General features: G+C 39.8%; 1 protein-coding gene across 2 annotated transcripts in view; it reads right to left on the reverse strand.

Moving 5' to 3' along the window:
* Positions 1 to 5,145: 5,145 nt before the first annotated feature.
* TATDN2 (TatD DNase domain containing 2) overlaps positions 5,146 to 17,806 on the reverse strand; it is a 35,064-nt gene continuing 22,403 nt past the window's right edge. For both annotated transcript variants that reach the window (XM_074283943.1, XM_074283942.1), the window contains 4 exons: positions 14,415 to 15,278; positions 7,507 to 7,634; positions 6,277 to 6,460; positions 5,146 to 5,765 (listed from right to left, as the gene is read on the reverse strand). In XM_074283943.1, the coding sequence (XP_074140044.1) occupies positions 5,625 to 5,765; positions 6,277 to 6,460; positions 7,507 to 7,634; positions 14,415 to 15,278 (1,317 nt within the window). In that variant the 3' untranslated portion in view covers positions 5,146 to 5,624. The remainder of the gene's footprint in view (positions 5,766 to 6,276; positions 6,461 to 7,506; positions 7,635 to 14,414; positions 15,279 to 17,806) is intronic.

Raw genomic sequence — 17,806 nt, forward strand, 5'->3', positions numbered from 1 at the left:
TACAAATTACAGATTAATTATGAAGGAGTTTCCACTCTTTGCAATGGAAAGAATCTGAGCCCCTCCTCCCATTTTTAAAAAAAGGGATAATAGTTGATCTACTTGACCAGGATTGTGAGAGAAATACTTCCTTAGCCTTTAAACACTAAATAACACTCCACCAACCTTCAAACACTCAGTAAATGCTACATACACTTTAAATATATAAGACCATCTTCCAAGAGTCCAAAACACACCCTGCCTTATTTCACAGGATGTTGCTTATTTGACCTTATAACTTAAGGATCTCATCACTGTTCAAAAACAAAGAAACTGGTTATCTTTCCTCAATATCACAGATGGTAATAGTTTGGAAGTGGGAGGGAACAGGCCATGACAACAATGAGGAACATAAAACAGGAATTAAAAGAAGTCATCACAAATTATTCAGTAGTAGGAAAGATGAGGTGCTCTTGTAGGATGGATAGGATGACAAGTGAAATGTCCCTCTCCACTTCAGAAGGTTAAGGACTCCAGCTAAGAGAACCCTTATGTTGCACTCTGGGAAGGATATGGTTAAGAATTAATTTCATGTGAAGGGCAGACATGATAGGATTGCAATCTGTGCCTCTGGAGAGAATTTCCAAATTGATAACATAACAGCCATATGAGTATTTACGATTGAATCAAGGACGAAGAACAGATTTATATGGGATGGGGAAACAGGACAGAGAGCTGGGAGCACCTGAGGGGGGAGACGACCACCAAAGGAAAGAAAGAGTACTTGTACAGAATACTTGTCTATAGTGAAATAAATTGAGGGAACAAGGTCAAAGACAAACTTAGATTTCAAAACTTTTGACCTGAATAAGTAGCACTAAATTCATACTTTCATAACTTGAAATTTACAGAGTCCAGAATCTCCAAATAGTGCTTTGTTCTAGGGAGCGTGAAAAGATTCTATGCCTCTACTGCGGGGCGGATCCCACTCTGGAAAGGACCCTAGCACAAGCTATACAGGCCTTTAATAATAACTACCACTTATACGGTGGTGCCTTAAGATTTTCAAAGTGCTTTATAAATATGATTTTATTTTATCTTCACAACAATCCTATTAACCTCATTTTATGGAATAGGAAACTCAGGTTCACAAAGGTTACATGACTTGTACAGTCACACAATTAGTGTCTGAAACAGGATTTTGCCCTGGTCATCCTTACTCTAGGTCCAGCACTCTTATCTACTTACTAGACACCACATACCAAGTAGAGGTCTTGAAGCCCCCAGCCTGCTGCTGACTATATAAGGTAAATGAAGCTACTGTGTTGCTGAGCAGCCCGGGACATGCCTCAATAACTCCAAATGCATCCTCTTAGTCCCAAGAATAAGGACTCTCTTCTAATATTTTCCCCCATAACCGCCCAGCCTGAGTCAGTCATAAACTGACCAGAGAAAGAGGTCATGTCCTCCGACCTCCTTTATTTTAGCAACTGATCAACATCTACCTTCCTGCTCTCAGTAAAAAAAAATACAATTTCAAAGTCTATTTCATCCTAGTTATGTGAAAGACAATCAAATGCCCCTCTCAAAGATATTTGCATTTGAAGTCTTATTTTTGTGGAATGACTTGGATTCCTCTGAAAGAATTTAATGGATCCTAGCAAAGGTGAAGGAAGAAGATACAAAGAGGGCCCCTTCCTTGTACTGGGATGGACAATTAACCATTCTACCTGTGCTTATAGGATTGCCTATCCACCTCTGCACCTAGCACCAATTTGGGGTTATGCTTATCCTGGGTCCCAGGATGCCCCAAGTGTCCAGTCTGTCAGGACCTGAGAGCAGAATGGGGAAAAACCAGGACTGTGGCATAAATAACTGTATCTGGGACAGGGTGCCCCGATTTGAGTTCCATCTCTGCTTCTTGCTCATCTCTTTCCTTCTCTAGACTTAAGTTCTACCATTGACAAAATGAGAAACTTGGATTTGATGACTTCTAAAGTCTCATTCAGCTCTAAATCCTATTGCCATTAACCCCAAAGTTAAAGCTTTAAAAGCCCCAGACCATGGATCATTTTATTAATGAGGACTCAAAAGCACAGATCTACCAAAAAGGGAGCAAAGTCCAGCAACAAAAGAGTTAAATAATGAGGTTTGCTATAGTGGACAGTGTACTAGACTCAGGCCCAAGCCCTAATCCCGCTGCCAAGCAGGCAAGCTAAGATGCTCTGAAGTTCATTTCCCATACCTTGCACCAACTACCTCAACAGAGCTCTGTCGAGCTTATGGGTGACTGCAGCCCTTGCAGAGAAGAGTCCTTGATATCCTCCAAAGCATAACCCTCCCTCTTGACAATCCGGAAGGAAGAATGCCTAGTGCCCAAAGCTTTCTCCCTGTTTCTTTTCCCTCATCACCAATAGGGACAGACCAGGAGAATTTCAGGTAATAAACCAAAGTAATTTATAAAACAAACTGTTTAAGGTCACCAGCAGTGGAGAAATCCAGCCGTGTCCCCATTCCAGTTTCTATCCACGTAACCCGGGGCAAGTTAATACTCTCCCAATGGTTTCTTGTCATAAAATATGGCTCAGACTCAATTATTTCTAAGGGCCCTTCCAGCTCTGGCATGCCCTCAGTGAGATATCAATAAATCCAAGTATCATTTTTTTTATAACAATGTCTTTTCCACAATTTTCAGGAGGCATCAACAAGGCTACAAACACATTTTTAAAAATATTCTCCATCCACCTCACCTCCAGTAGAAAAGAAGGTACCACCTGGGTGAAAATGGGAGCTTATTTTGTCCATTTTTCTTTCCTTACACTATCACAAATGTGAATCTGTCCAAGTTGGACAGGTGTCCAGGGAAAAGGATTCTTTTTAATGCCTTACTACTCTAAGATAAATTATGGTTAATGCTTCTTTTCCCTACTTAAGCTTAACTAAAATTCTAACAGGATGCCCTAGGATCTTATCTCAGTAATATAAAGCTGACACAAAAAGAGAAAGTCACACCCACCTTTCCTTCCTTACTATGGTAATTCATTTCACCTTTCGACTTCATTTTCTCCCTCTATAAAATGAAGGGCTTGGACAGTTTTATAAAGCAGGTGTTCTTAATGTAGGGTCTGTGAAATTTTTTACAAAAAACATTTTTGTAAAATAAATACACAGGAAAAAATGCTGACATTATTTCCAAATAACTGGTTTCCTTTACAATTCTATACATATTTGTGCATAAGAGAACTGTCAATTTCACCAGACCTCCCAAGTATTAAGAACTCCTGCTCAAAAGGTTCTTTCCAGCTCTGAATCCTATGAAATGCTATCTCATCCATTCTATCCTGAATTATAAAACCAGGTATCATCTCTGCATATCCCTTATATTACCTACAGAGCAGTCAAAACCAACATGGAAAACAAGGAAGACAGCTCAAGGATCACTTTATTTTTGGAAAGAGTGAATCAGAAAACTTGGTGGAGCTGCTGGTAGCACAACTGAGAGAAGTTCCTTTCCAAAAGCTGGGCTGAAAATAATGCCCACTATTGTCAACCTCCAACAGCTAACTGACATTCGAGGCAGGATTGTTAAACAATAATCCAGAAGTCTACAAAGCACCTTTCCCTGAAGGGGGAAATGCATGGGATCGCCAACTTCTATTCATTTCATTCTTTTAATCCTCCTCAATTTTTCATTTCATTTCAGATTTAGGGAGCAATTCCTCTATAATGCTAAGTAGAAGGTAAAACAGTGAGTTTGCATTTGGTAGAGATTAGTTAATATTCACAGTTCACTTGGGTGACAATAAAAGCACTTTAAAAACAGTTGGCTAGCTCCCAAATCCTGTGCAGGAAGATCAGGGTTGCCCCTAACTTTCCATATGATAAAAATGAGAAACAGTAAATAATGAATGGTAAAAACAAGCTGGCACATGTGGGAACCAACATAGGTCTTCTGACAATGGTGAATGCAATATCACATGTATAAGAGAAGAAAATACTACCTATAATGACTTTAAACAACAAAAAAATTAATATTTTAACTCAATCTATTTTCTGAGATATCAAAGTGAAAGCTAGCTAACTGCAACTAACTGAACTTTCTTTTAAGTGACAGAGTAATTAGGCCAGACCAATCTGTTCACTGAAGAGGGGTTTAGATCAAAGATCTTTCTAAATTTAGAGTGGACATGAAACAACCTTCAATCATTTTAACTTTAGGGAGTCCATTATGAATACACCTTAAATGAACACCAAACAATGCGGCCAAGCACAATACAAAACCAGAATTACACTATCATTGGCCCAGCAGGCTCAAAGCCTAACAAAGAGATGGAAGAGATATTGACACCCCCTACCCCCCGAAAAAGCTTAGGAGACAGAATGAGCTTCAGTGCATCCTCTATGCTTAAAAGAGAAGCAGATTAGGGGCAGCTGGGTGGCGCAGTGAATAGAGCAGAGCACCAGCCCTGAAGTCAAAGCAACCTGAGTTCAAATCCAGCCTCAGACACTTAACATTTCCTAACTGTGTGACCCTGGGCAATCACTTAACCCCAATTGCCTTAGCAAAAAAAAAAAAAAAAAAAAAAAAAAAAGACAGCAAATCTGTTTGTTTCACATGGAAAAAAACACTGAAGAGACACAAACATCTGGAGAAGTTATTTACCACTCAATTTGAGGAGAACAAAATGCAGTTGCCACAGACTAAATAGAAGCTGCATTTTATCCCCATTACTAGTCCAATAAATATTCCATGAAAAAGGTGGGAATTGGAGGCCAAGGCAATCCAAAGTGATACTAGTCGACAGACACTACGGAGAACTGAACTCGACCATTTTTAAATTTGCCCAAAACTCGCCCTTGGGTTTCCTCCCATGCAAAACCTGTGGGGTGTCCTCCAAGTGTCTACTAGCCAAGAGGGTTACTACTGGCCATCTGCACACCTTTCTATTGCTTAGTTATTGAGCCCAGTGGAAAGAGAGCCAAACACAGGCAAACCAAACACAGGCCAAAAGCGGCATCTTATCTGAGGACGATCTCAAAGGCTTATCAGGAGAGTGGTATGAGAAGACAAGTCTCCAAATAGTCACATAGACTTCATTTCCTACAGAAGGACATTCCTATTGAAGTGTGTTTTAAAAAGAAAATTAGCGACATTACCCATACACGCCTGATTAAGAAGATGACTTTATTGAAAAACTTCATGCTGTTTAACCACAGACTGCAGTGCGGAGAGATTCGGTCCACGACCTTCTCTGCCCTGGCAGGTGCAGACTCCCCTCCCCCCCAGGTGCAAGCTAGCTAGCAAGCCAGCTTCCTGTTTACCCTGACAGCTCCGGGCCAGTGAGTCTGCTAAGAAAACTCCCCTCCCCCTGACAGACCACACACCAGGTTTTCCAGACAGCCCTATCACAGTCCAAGCACTCTGTAGGATGGGATTGGCCCACAGGGCCCTGGGCTGGGTCTCCCTGGAAGTGTGAGGGGAGGAAGAGAAAGGCTGTGAGCCACCAAATTTCACCTCAAGGCAAATCTGGTTTAAAGGGTAATCTCCTATGTTTACATTCTCTGTACTGGAAAAAATGCAGACAGAATTTTAGAAAATACAATTTGGGGCAGATTGCTGAAAAGCCTATGTCCCCTGCCTTCTCTTAAAGGCTGTAAAGGCGGCTGGTATTCTGTCGCAAGGTGGCCAAGGTCTGGGAGAATGGCTCACCTCTGACCTTAGCAATCTCTCGAACTGTGTGAAGGGCCAGACCTGGGTGGGCATACTGGCAAAGGCTCTTGGGGACCTGGAAGACACCAAGGGATTAGAACAACCGTTTGTTTTCGGAATCATTCAAGTAATGTAAGATTCCCGCCCGCCCCCACCCCCACCCACACCCTTTCCCCAGCAAGGATCTCTTTGGGATTGCCCTTTAGAGACCCCTTTACCTGCAGGTGCAGGGAGAGTCCTAGGTCATGTGGGGCTCTGGGTGAGAGGCAGGGTCCCATGTTTCCTTGGACTACCCTTTACAGGGTAGGACTTTGCACTGCCTGCAGCAGGATGTGGGTGGAAGGGAAGAGAGTGGTTGCCCTTCATCTTCTCCTCCCCCTAGGCCTTTTGGTTCTGCAGAGCAACAAAAAGGAGAGATCTGCAAGGTCCCAGAGTGGGGTCCTGAAAGGTCACTTGGGCTCTATCTCTGCTGCCCTTGTGGGGTAAGACCAATTCCAACCACACCTCCCCCGAATGCCCCTTTGTAGTCCAAGGCCCTAAATCGGCTTCCATCTCCCCGGCCCAAGGATCCCCACAGACAGCTCTACCTGCCGAGGGAGGAAGTAGGGAGCGTCCGTCTCCACGATGACCCTCTCCAAAGGTATCTGTTTCAGTGTTTCCCTGACTTCCCAGGCAGAAGAATAGGTGACAAGCGCCGTGAATCCCACGGAGAGGTTGGGAAAGTGCTTCAACAGGGGCTCAATGACAGAATAGCTACCAGTGAAGCAGTGCCTTTGGGAGAGAGGAAAAGGAAATGCTGGTCAATCTTCTCCCCTGACACTCAGTATATCCAACCAGGAAATTAGAGCAAAGAAGGGCAAAGAATGGCAGGAGACACAGCAGTTGTGAGTGGTCCTCTTTACCCCAGCTTCACAGCCATACATATCTCTTCCTTTCCTGCCTGTCTTTCTGAGTTTTTCCCCTATTATACTTTAGGCACCACTGGCGCTTAGGAGCTCCCTGACTAAAGCCTTCCCTAGGTCCTGTCTCTCTGAAAGAGACTGCCCATACCAGTGATGACATGTGCTCTAAAGGAGGAATGCCAAGCTCTGACCTCCTCCACTCATGGGCTCACTTTCCCCCATTATGATCCACAGAACAATGACTAATCTACATTTGAGCCTGCAGCTCAGTCTCCTATTTGATACCACAACCTCTCACTAGGTCTCACTTTCTTGCTCTGTTATCTAAGTCTTTCCAAAAGAAAGGGTAAAAACCGCTCCAGATAGTCAGAGACTGGTGTGCCTGTAGCCAGAGAGCAACCATACGAAGAAAGCCACCACCAGGACCATCTATGACTCAAAAAGTCCTGGACACTTTTCACTCTGCAACTGCACCGGCCTGTGCTCAAACACAGAGAACACTTTTTCACTTTCTCCTAATGGCAACCAAGAGGCATTCTTCCTCTTTGCCTTTGCTGGTTTGGTTCCTATGGAGAGAACCAGGGACCTGCATCTTATCAAAAATGAATTTTTTAGAAACGAGAAATGAACTCTCCAACCCCAAAACAGAAAAATAGTCAACAGAAAAATAAATGTTTTTCAGTTCCCTTTGAATGTACTCAAGTATTTCTGGCAAGAATGAACAACTTCTCGTTGTGCTACAGATGTGATATTTAAGAGTGAACCTTCTACAGCCTGATTCCCCTGCCTTGGCCCAAATTCTAAAACATTTGGAAATTCCAAATCTTCCCAAGAGAACATTAATCCGAAGTTCCCCAATTTCAGGTGTGCTACTGTAGCCGAATTACAGTTCCAGGGTTCTTAATATGTCTTTACCTATGGATTTTATAATCAACAGGCACAAATTTCTTCATAATCGAGAGTAAATCTTCATCTGCTTCTCGGCAGTGTATCACCAAGGGCTTCTTCAAAGCCACAGCCAACTGCAATTGCCTTTCAAATACCTGAAAGGTAAAAAGCAAAACGTAGACGCTATTTTGGGGATACCTGGTCCATCCAACATAGATAACATTTCTGAAAACAGATCAGCTACACCTTTACAACATAGTTAGGACCTACAGTAGTGTATTGACTGGTAGGCAGATTTTAGTCTATCCCATTAAAAAAATTATATGACATACATATACACACAGAGATGTTTTAATGACTGGAATCTTTAGGTAGTACTTAAAACCTCTAAAACCTACTTCTTTTGTAGTTTTTTAGGTTACACATGTTTAATCATTTTTAGCATTATTTCCATATGAATCATGTTGGGGAAAAAAAAATCAGAACAAAAAAGAAGGGGGTAGAGCTAGGTAACACAGTGGATAGAGCACTACTCCTAAAGTCAGAAGGACAAGAGTTCAAATCTTATCTCAGACACTTAACACTTCCTAACTGTGTGACCCTGGGCAAATCACTTAACCCCAATTGCCTGGGGGGGGGGGGGGGGAGTGAAAAACCATAAGAAAGAAAAAAAAAGAAAACAAAACAAAAAGAAATGGTAAAAATAGTATGTTTCAATCCACATTCAGTCTCCATAGTCTCTTTCTGGATGTGGACAGCATTTTCCATCCCAAGTCTATTAGAATGTCTTGGATCACTGTGCTGCTGAGAAAAGCTAAGTCTATTATAGTTGATTATCACACAATCTTGTTGTTACTGTGTACATTCTCCTGGTTCTGTGGGCTTCACTCAGAATCAGTTCATATAAGTCTTTCCAGGCTTTTCTGAAATCAGCCTGTTCATCATTTCGGACAGAACAATATTATTCTGTTACATTAACACACCATAACTTATTAAGCCATTCTCTAACTGATGAGCACCCACTCAGTTTCCAGTTCCTGGCCACTACAAACATTTTTTGCACATGTAGGTCCTTTTCCCTCTTTTATGATCTCTTAGGGATATGGCCCAGTAGAGACACTAGCCCTTTGGGCACAGTTCCAAACTGCTCTCCAATGGTAGCTGGTTGGATCAGTTCACAACTCCACCAACAATGCATCCTGGTTTTCCCACATTCCCTTCAACATTTATCATTATCTTTTCCTGTCTTCTAAGCTAACCTGATAGATACCTCAAAGTTGTTTTATTTGCATTTCTCTAATTAATAGTGATTTAGAGCATTTTTTCATATGACTACAGATGGCTTTAATTTCTTCTTCTGAATCCAAGACCGACTTCAAAAAATGAGGTGTAGGAGCTTAAAGTAACACATTAAAATTAAGAAAAAAAGCATGCCACTGATCAGGGAACGACCTATTAACTTACATATAAAGAAGTGAAAGAAAAATATAAACTTTTATAAAGGGAAATAGAACACAATGACTACAACAAAACCAGTGAATCACCAAAAAAAAATCCAAAATTAAACCAAATATTTTGCCATTAGACTAACCAAGCTTAGCATCAGCAAAAACACAAGAAAATACACCTTTTATATTAAGGGTCAGGGGGACCTACTGGTTGTGGAATGTTTCATACAGTTAGACCACTGACATTTTTGAGTTTGCTGAAATGCCTTCCACTCCTGCCCCTCTTTATTTATTCTTCTTTAAAAGATATGGAAAACACCAAACTACCACTTTGTAGACAACAATCAGAGACAATTAAAAAACATTTAGTGCCAAGCAATGTACTAATAATCACGGAGAATATAAAGAAATGTATAAGACAGTCCCTGCCCTCAAGGAGCTCACAATGTAATGAGGGGGAACAAACAGAAAGAGAAGTTGAAAATAGTAGGAGTGGGTAATGAGGGACATTATGAAGCCCTGCAGCTGAAGTGGATAATGATCTGAAGAGATATGTTGGAGGTGACAACATCTTGCAAGATTTCTGAAAATCATAAAAACCAGGAGAGCTGCCACCTAGTAAATGATAAGGTGAATGTCTTCAATGTCTTCCTCAAATGGAGATTTTTGGGGGAACTTTGAGAGGAACATCCAAAAAAAGGGAGGGCCCCAGGGATGGAAGTGCTAAAGAGGTAGGAGTTTCAAGGTTGATTTCTTACAAAATAAGTTTCTGGAGATCATCAGGTTCATGAAAGCAGCCCAGTGAAAAAAGAATAAATAATAACCAAAAAGGGGGAGGGAAAGTGACAAAATTTATCTGAAGAATCCAAAAGTCAAGAATCATGACAAAAGGACAAAAAAAGTAGGCAGGGAATATAATAAAGATGACAATACTCCCCAAACTAATCTATTTATTTAGTGCTATACCAATCAGACTCCCAAGAAGAATATTATTGCTCTGTAAGAAATGACAGCAGGATGAATTCAGAAAGGTTTGGAGAGACTTGCATGAACTGATGCTGAGTGAAAGGAACAGAACTAGAAGATCGCTGTACACTTCGCTGTATGAAGATATATTCTGATGGAAGTGGAAATCTTCAACATAAAGAAGATCCAACTCACTTCCAGTTGATCAATGATGGACAGTAACAACTATATCCAGAGAAGGAACACTGGGAAGTGAATGTAAATTGTTAGCACTACTGTCTTTCTACCCAGCTTATTTATACCTTCGGAATCCAATTCTTAACGTGCAACAAGAAAATTGGATTTACACACATATATTATATCTAGGTTATACTGTAACACATGTAAAATGTATGGGATTGCCTGTCATCTAGGGGAAGGAATAGAGGGAAAGAGGGGAAAATTTGGAAAAATGAATACAAGGGATAATGTTATAAAAAAAAATTACTCATGCATATATACTGTTAAAAATTTTATAATTATAAAATTAATTTTAAAAAAAGTAGGCAGGAATGGGTCTTAACAATATTAGATTTCAAATTGAGAACTCAAAATAGTAATCATCAAAACCATTTGGTACTGGTTAAAAAATAAAGGGATTGTATTAGTAGCACAGATAAGATACAGATAAGATAACCAAAGACCTCGGGCTACTAGAATAAAGATTCGCTATTTGGCAAAAAACTTCTGGGAAAAGTATTCAAAAGTCTGACAGAAATTAGGTTCAAAACAACACCTCACACCCACATAACAAGATAAGATCCAAATGGACAATAATTCAGATATGAGATATATGTCACATCATACACAAATGAATGTTTGAATTTCACAGGTCTGTGATTAGGGAAAGAGTTCATAACCAAACAAGGAACAAAAATGATCACAGAAGATAAAGTGGGCAGTTTTGATTATATAAAATTAAAAACATTTCAAACAAATCCAATGCAGCCAGAACTATAACGGAAATAACTAACTGGGGAAAAGAAATCTTAGCAGGAAATTTCTCTGATAATTGTTTCATTTTCTTTCTTTCTTTCTTTCTTTTTTTTTTTTCTTTCTTTCTGAGGCTGGGGTTAAGTGACTTGCCCAGGGCCACACAGCTAGGAAGTTTTAAGTGTCTGAGAACAGATTTGAACTCTGGTCCTCCTGAATTCAGGGCTGGTGCTCTATCCACTGCACCACCTAGCTGCCCCCTAATTGTTTCATTTTCAAGAAATTTATTCAAATTTCTAATTATAAGTATTCATAAATGGTCAAAAGATATGAAAATATGAAAAGGCAGTTTTCAAGGAAAAAATACAAGCTATGTGATATATAGCTATATATCATATATAGATAGATATAGATATAGATATAGATATAGATATAGCTATGTGAGAAAATACTCCACATCACCAATACTGACAAAAGGCAAATTAAAGCAACTCTAAGGTTTCACCACATAACCATCTTATGGCAAAGTTGACAAAAGAAAAATAAATGTTGGAGAAACTGTAAGAAAACAGACACACTGACTTTTGGAAAAATGAACTGGATCAGCCATTCTGAAAAGCAATTTGAAACTATGCCTAAAAAGTTGTTAATAATGTATACCCTTTGATACAATCACACCAAGCCTGTATCCCCCTCCCCCCCCAAAAAAGATAAGAAAAAGGCCTATATGTACAAAAACATCGATGGTAGCTCTTTTTGTAATGGCAAAGAACCAGAAAATAAGTGGAGGTGACAAACTAAGGAATGACTGAACCAATTATACTTATGAAGGTAATGGAATTTTGTGATACTGTAAGAAATTAAGAAAGACAGATTCAGAGAAATCCAGAAAGACATGTATGGACAGATACATCTCACAAAGTGAGAATTAGAAAAAAATGTCATTTATACTATAACATCAGAACTATAGAAAATAAAAAATTCTGAAAGATGTAAAAATTCTGAACAATCATGATTCCATAGGAATAAAGATGAGGAATTCTACACCCCCCCACAACAGAAAAGTGGCAGACTAAAAGGTGCTGAATGAGATACTATTTTGGACATGGCCAATACAGGAATTTGTTTTGCTTGACTATATTTATTTGTTACAAGGGCCTTATCTTTTTTTTTTTCTGGGGGAGAAAGGGCTGAGGAAGATGATGTCAGTCAAGACTTGAGCTAGCAGCATGATGATGTTGAGATTAGAAGTGATGAGCTTAACCTTGGAGGGGCATCTTGTTCCATGGAGTTGAAACTAGTCAGAACAGTATGCAAAGAGTATCCAATTTTTTTAAACAAAGAAATGCAGCCATTCCCTAATAGATAAATGGTTGAAGAATATGAACAAACAGTTCTGGAAAGAATTACAAACCATTAACCATAACCATAAGAAGTAAGAATGTTCCAAACGACCAATAAGAGACACGCAAATCAAAACAACCTTGGGATTTTACCTCATATCATGCAAATTGAAAAAAATGACAAAAGTAACTAAAATGTCTATACCCTTTGAGACTCCAGCATACCCCACTGGGCTTATACCCCAAGAAACCTATTAACAGAAAAAAGTTCCCATATACTCCAAAGTATTTCTAGCAGCACTTTTTGTGGTAGCAAAGAACTGAAAATAAAGTAGGTACCCATGAATTGGTGAATAGCTAAACAAATTGTGGCACGTGAATACAATAGAATATTGTTGTACAATAAGAAATGATCAATGTGAAAAACACAGAAACATAGATCTATATAGAGAGTAAAGAAAGCAAAGTAAAGCAAGCAAAAACAATATACACAGTGACTAGAATGATGTAAAGGGGAAGAACAACCACACACTAAAAGATCAAAAGTGAATATAACAGGGGTAGCTGGGTGGCAGATACAGCATTGGCCCTGGAGGAAGACCAGAGTTCAAATACAGACTCAGACAACTGACACTGTGTGACCTTAGGCAAATCACTTAATCCAGATTGCATTGCAAAAAAAAAAAAAAAAAAAGTGAATGTAACAACTTCAATGAAGAGATGAGTTTACCTTAACCTACCCCTTCATAGAGGTGTATGTAGATAGAGAGATAGATAGATAGACAGACATATATATAAAACATATATAATGTGAGGGGGAGGACCTATGTTTTCAGACTTATTCTATGTATTGATTAATTGCACTGATTCTTTTCTCCTCTTCAAAAAAAGTACTATTTGTTACTGATGATGGTTCTCTGGGAGGGGGAGTAATACATGGATACTAGGTGATGTAAGAAATAGAAAATCAACAAAAAATTATTTTTTAAAAAATAACAAGAGCAATATGGTATAACAGGAAAAAACACTGGACTGAGCAGCTCTGTCATTAACTGTTTGAGCTCAAGCTTTCTCACTCTGACAACATGAGAAGCTGTGTGGAGTAAAAAATATTGCTGGTATTTCTATAGCACATACTATGTGACAAGTGCCACACCAAGTGCATTTTATCCTCACAAAAACCTTGGAAGATAAGTGCAATTATTATTCCCATTTTACAGCTGAGGAAACTGAGGAACACCAAGGTTATGCGACTTGTGCAGGTCCACAGAGCCAGTCAGTGTCTGAGACTACATCTGAACTCAGGTCTCCCTGATTCCAAGGGCAGGGCTCTATCCATGGCAATACCACCTAGCCTCACAGCAGTGGAAAAAACAGATGCAATTTCTGCCTCAGCTGCCTAATCTGTAAAATGGGAATAATAACATCCACAACACTTCCTTCACAGTATTGCTGTGAGGATAAAACGAAAGAAGATATATAAAGCATTTGGAAAATGCTAAGGTGCTATAGTCTAAGACACTAACTAGACTAGATCTTGAAAGGCCCCTTGCATCTCTATAATCCACTGCAAGCGGCACACCTTCTCAGGAAAAAGACCCAAGTTATCTCAAGTACTGAATGTGTTGGTGACTGTTCTTAATGTAAAGAACTGCAAATAAAGAATAACTTTCAGTGATTTACTCCAGGTACTAGCTCTTCCTCCAAAGGAAAAATAAACACAACTAGCCTTTTCTATTCCCTAGCTTGCCAGGCCTCTAATGAATGAAACTGTAAGGGTAATATGTCAGTTTAGAATATAACTTGAAGGTAATACATGTTGTGAGCATCTCTCTTTCTTCATGGATCTTTTTTTCCCTAAAGAAAATGAACAGCTAGCAAAGTAAAATGAGAGAACGTACAACATTGTGACGGCTGCTAAGACATCAATCTCCAGGGGCAGTAGGGTTCAGTGAGAAGAACAACAAATTTGATGTCAAACGAATGGTCTGGGTTTGACTGGTGTTCTACCACACAAGTGGCTGGATATTGTGGATATAAACACCTGTGATAAATATGACAGCCAGTTGTTGTGAGGGTCAAATGAGATAATATATAAAAAAGTGCTACACAAACTTTTATGATAGATAAAAATATCACAGCTATTAACATCATAATTCAGTACAGGCTTACTGAAGCAACAATACAAAAAAAGGTATCTCCTTACCCTTCGCTGATCTGCAACAGGAGAAGTACATTTATAAGAATAATCCAGTCCCATTTCTCCAAATGCAACAGCCTTGGGATGCCTCAAAGCCTGAAGGAGATTTCTTTCTTGACGTTCATTGTAGTATCGGGAAAAATGAGGGTGACAACCAAAGGCCCCCCAGACAAGGTCCTCTTTCAACAGATCCTCCCATAGGTAATCCGTGAGGGTACGAGGGTCACAGAAGTCAGCTATACAACCTTGAAATTCTTTTGGGAAGGAGCTGCTATAAATCTTTCTAAATTTTGAAAAAGTTCCTTGGAATGACAACCTGGAATAAAGCATGTCCAAGTGACAGTGGGTGTCAATGAAGCCCACGGAACTTTGGCTCCCCCAGCCTCCCTGGTAGGAGGAGCCGGACGTGTGCTGTCGAGAAAATCCAGGCGCCTCTTCACGGAATGTTCTTTTCTCCTCCACCTTCTCTTGTTCCCAGGTCTCAGAGGACTTATGGGGCCTCCCTTCCACCACTTCCAAGTCCACAGCGGCATTCCTAAAGTTGCTGTTAGCAGTCTCGGCAGAGCAATCACTGAGCTGGCTCTTATTTCTTCCCATTATGTTCAAAGCATCACCAATACTGTTGGTGGTGGGATAACAGAAAGGCTTAGGGCTGCCAGCCCAGTAACTAGCATAGTCACACCAGGGGCTGCCGTACAAGTGCGCTGGGTACATGACATAATCAGTGCTGGAAGACGAAGGTTCTGAAACTACAGAGATGTTCAAAGAAACAGAATCCTCTTGGGAGAACCCCATGGTGGGAATATCTTCCATATCTGACCAGTCACTTTCTGAAGAAGGATTTTCTATCACCACCTCCCTCTCTTTAGGCTGTGGAAGACAACAGAAATAATCATGTGACTTATCTTTCATGAATGAAAATGATGCTATAGATTATAATGTAAATAGTATTTTTTCCCAATTACATAGAGATTTTTTCCTCCAGCCCTCCCTTTGCCCCTCCCCAACACAACAGTCTGATAAGTTATACATATACAACTGTGTCAAACATATTTCCACATTAGTGACGTTGTGAAGAAATAGAACAAAAGGATAAATCACCAAAAAAAAAATAAAAGAAAGAAAGAAAATAGTATGCTTCAATATGCATCCAGACTCCATCAGTTCTTCCTCTGGACGTGCATAGCATTTTTCATGAATCTTTTGAAATTTTCTTGGATCATTGTATTGCTGGGAAGAGCTAAATCTATCCTATTTGATCATTACCCAACATTGCTGTTAACTGTGCAGAAAAACTATAATTAAGGAGAACAGCTTTGTAATTGAACTATTCACTTTCTTGGCCACCAAATCCCCCTGGCACAAGGGACAAAAATGCTCTTTATCTCTCTCCTCGGTAGGAGTTCCCAAACAGCTGGACAGAACTAAATGTGTAGTCTGTGCCCATGAAACAGAGCAGAGTAAATTTGCAAGACCTAGGATTAAAACTGGTCAGATCCTGTCTAGCACCATCCTTACTACCAATGGAAGAATGAATGACCTTTCATAATTTTCCTTTTTGATGGTGACTCCTTGAAGAAGTTAAAAATTTGATTCAATTCAATATTAAGCACTTACTATGTGCCACTTACTATATGCACTAGAAATACAAAGACAAAAATTAAACAGTCCTTTCATAAAGAAGCTTACTTTATTTACATTCTAATAAAAGAATATGTGATAAGAAAATTCAAAGCTGTGTTTAGAAGGAAGAAAATGTTAACAACTGAAAGAGATCAGAACAATAAAGGCCATGTGGTCCAAGCTAGTTTTTTATATTGAAAGCATCCTAGAGATTTGATTGACCTGTAATTCCAGTTCAGGGCATTCAGAGAACTTCCTGGTGGCCTAAATATAAAAAGCACACAGAAAAGTTCCTCCCCATCAAGCTTCTAACTTCTGACAGACTAGGACATCCAAAAAAGAAGTAAAGCGAAGGAGAGAATAATGTATCTTTATTAAATACTATTTCTCTGATGTGGCTAAACCACCTTTCGTTCAGATGTTAGACAAGGGTCCATATGTCATTCAATCAATAAATATTTATTAAGTACCTACTATGTGCCAGTCATTGCACTAAATGAACTCACAATCTAACGGGGAGATAACATGTCAATAAATATATGTAAAAAGATAGAATATGGAAAAGATAAATAGGAAAGAATAAACAGGGAAAGCACTAAAATTAAGGGGAATGAGGACAGGCTTCCTGTAGGAGGTGAAATTATAAGTAGACCTCAAAGGAAGCCAGAGAAACCATGAGGTGGAGATGAGAAAGAGGAACATTTCATGCCTAGAGGCCAGCTGTTGTTGGGAGATGGAATATCTTATTCAAAGAACAGCAAGAAGCCAGAGTCATTGCACTGAAGAGTATGAGGGAGGAGGGAAAAGGTGTAAGACTGGAAAGGTAGGAGAGGAGAGTCTATAAAGAAAGGCCTTTGAAAGCCAAATGGGATTTTATATTTGATACTGAAGGTGAGAAGGACCATCAGGCTTACTGAGTAAGTGGGAGACATGTGGTCAGACGTGCCCTTTTAGGAAGATCGCTTGGACCACTGAGAGGAGGATGAATTGGAGTAGGGAGATCTGTTGCAGGCAGACTGACCAGCAGGAAATTTCAGCAGTCTGGGGATAAGGTCATGAGTATAATAATAGTGTCAGAGAAGAGAAGGCAGAGAACACAGGAGATGTTAGAAAAGTAAAATTCACAACCTTGGTCACGACTTAGAGATGGGGAATGAGAATGAGGAGTTGAGGATGACATCTAGACTGTGAGTCTGAATGACCAGCAAGATGGTGAGGTCTTCAGCCTTAGGAGGAAGTTTAGAAAGGGAGAGCTTGGGAGGAAGAGATGATAAGTTCAAATGGAATATGGGAGTATGAGATGTCAAGGGGACACTCAGTTTGAGGTCCTATTGGTATTCTAAAAATCTGAACCACCAGACCAGCCAAAATCAGGCCTGGTCTAAGGTGGGGATTAATACCCACGCAAGCCAGCTGAACTGAAGCAACAAGAGACCAGTCTCATCCTTCCCTGAATTTACCATGGAGATGTCCCAGGACAAAGAAACCAAGATCCTCGGTTAGAACAGGCAAATCCAGACTACTGTGGGCACAAATTATAGCCCAGGTCCTTTGGCAAAAACATTACAGATAAGGGACCTACTCTCCCAGCTATCATCAATACCTATAAACAGGCCTGGAAAGATTTACATGAATTGATGCTGAGTGAAACAAGCAGAACCAGGAATACATAGTACACAATAACAGCAAGAATGTGAGATGATCTACTATTAAAGGCTTGGTTCTTCTCAGTGGTTCAGTTATCCAAAGCAATCCCAATGGACTTTGGACAGAAA

Source organism: Sminthopsis crassicaudata, chromosome 1 (genome assembly GCF_048593235.1).
Source record: "Sminthopsis crassicaudata isolate SCR6 chromosome 1, ASM4859323v1, whole genome shotgun sequence".
Classification (NCBI taxonomy): domain Eukaryota; kingdom Metazoa; phylum Chordata; class Mammalia; order Dasyuromorphia; family Dasyuridae; genus Sminthopsis; species Sminthopsis crassicaudata.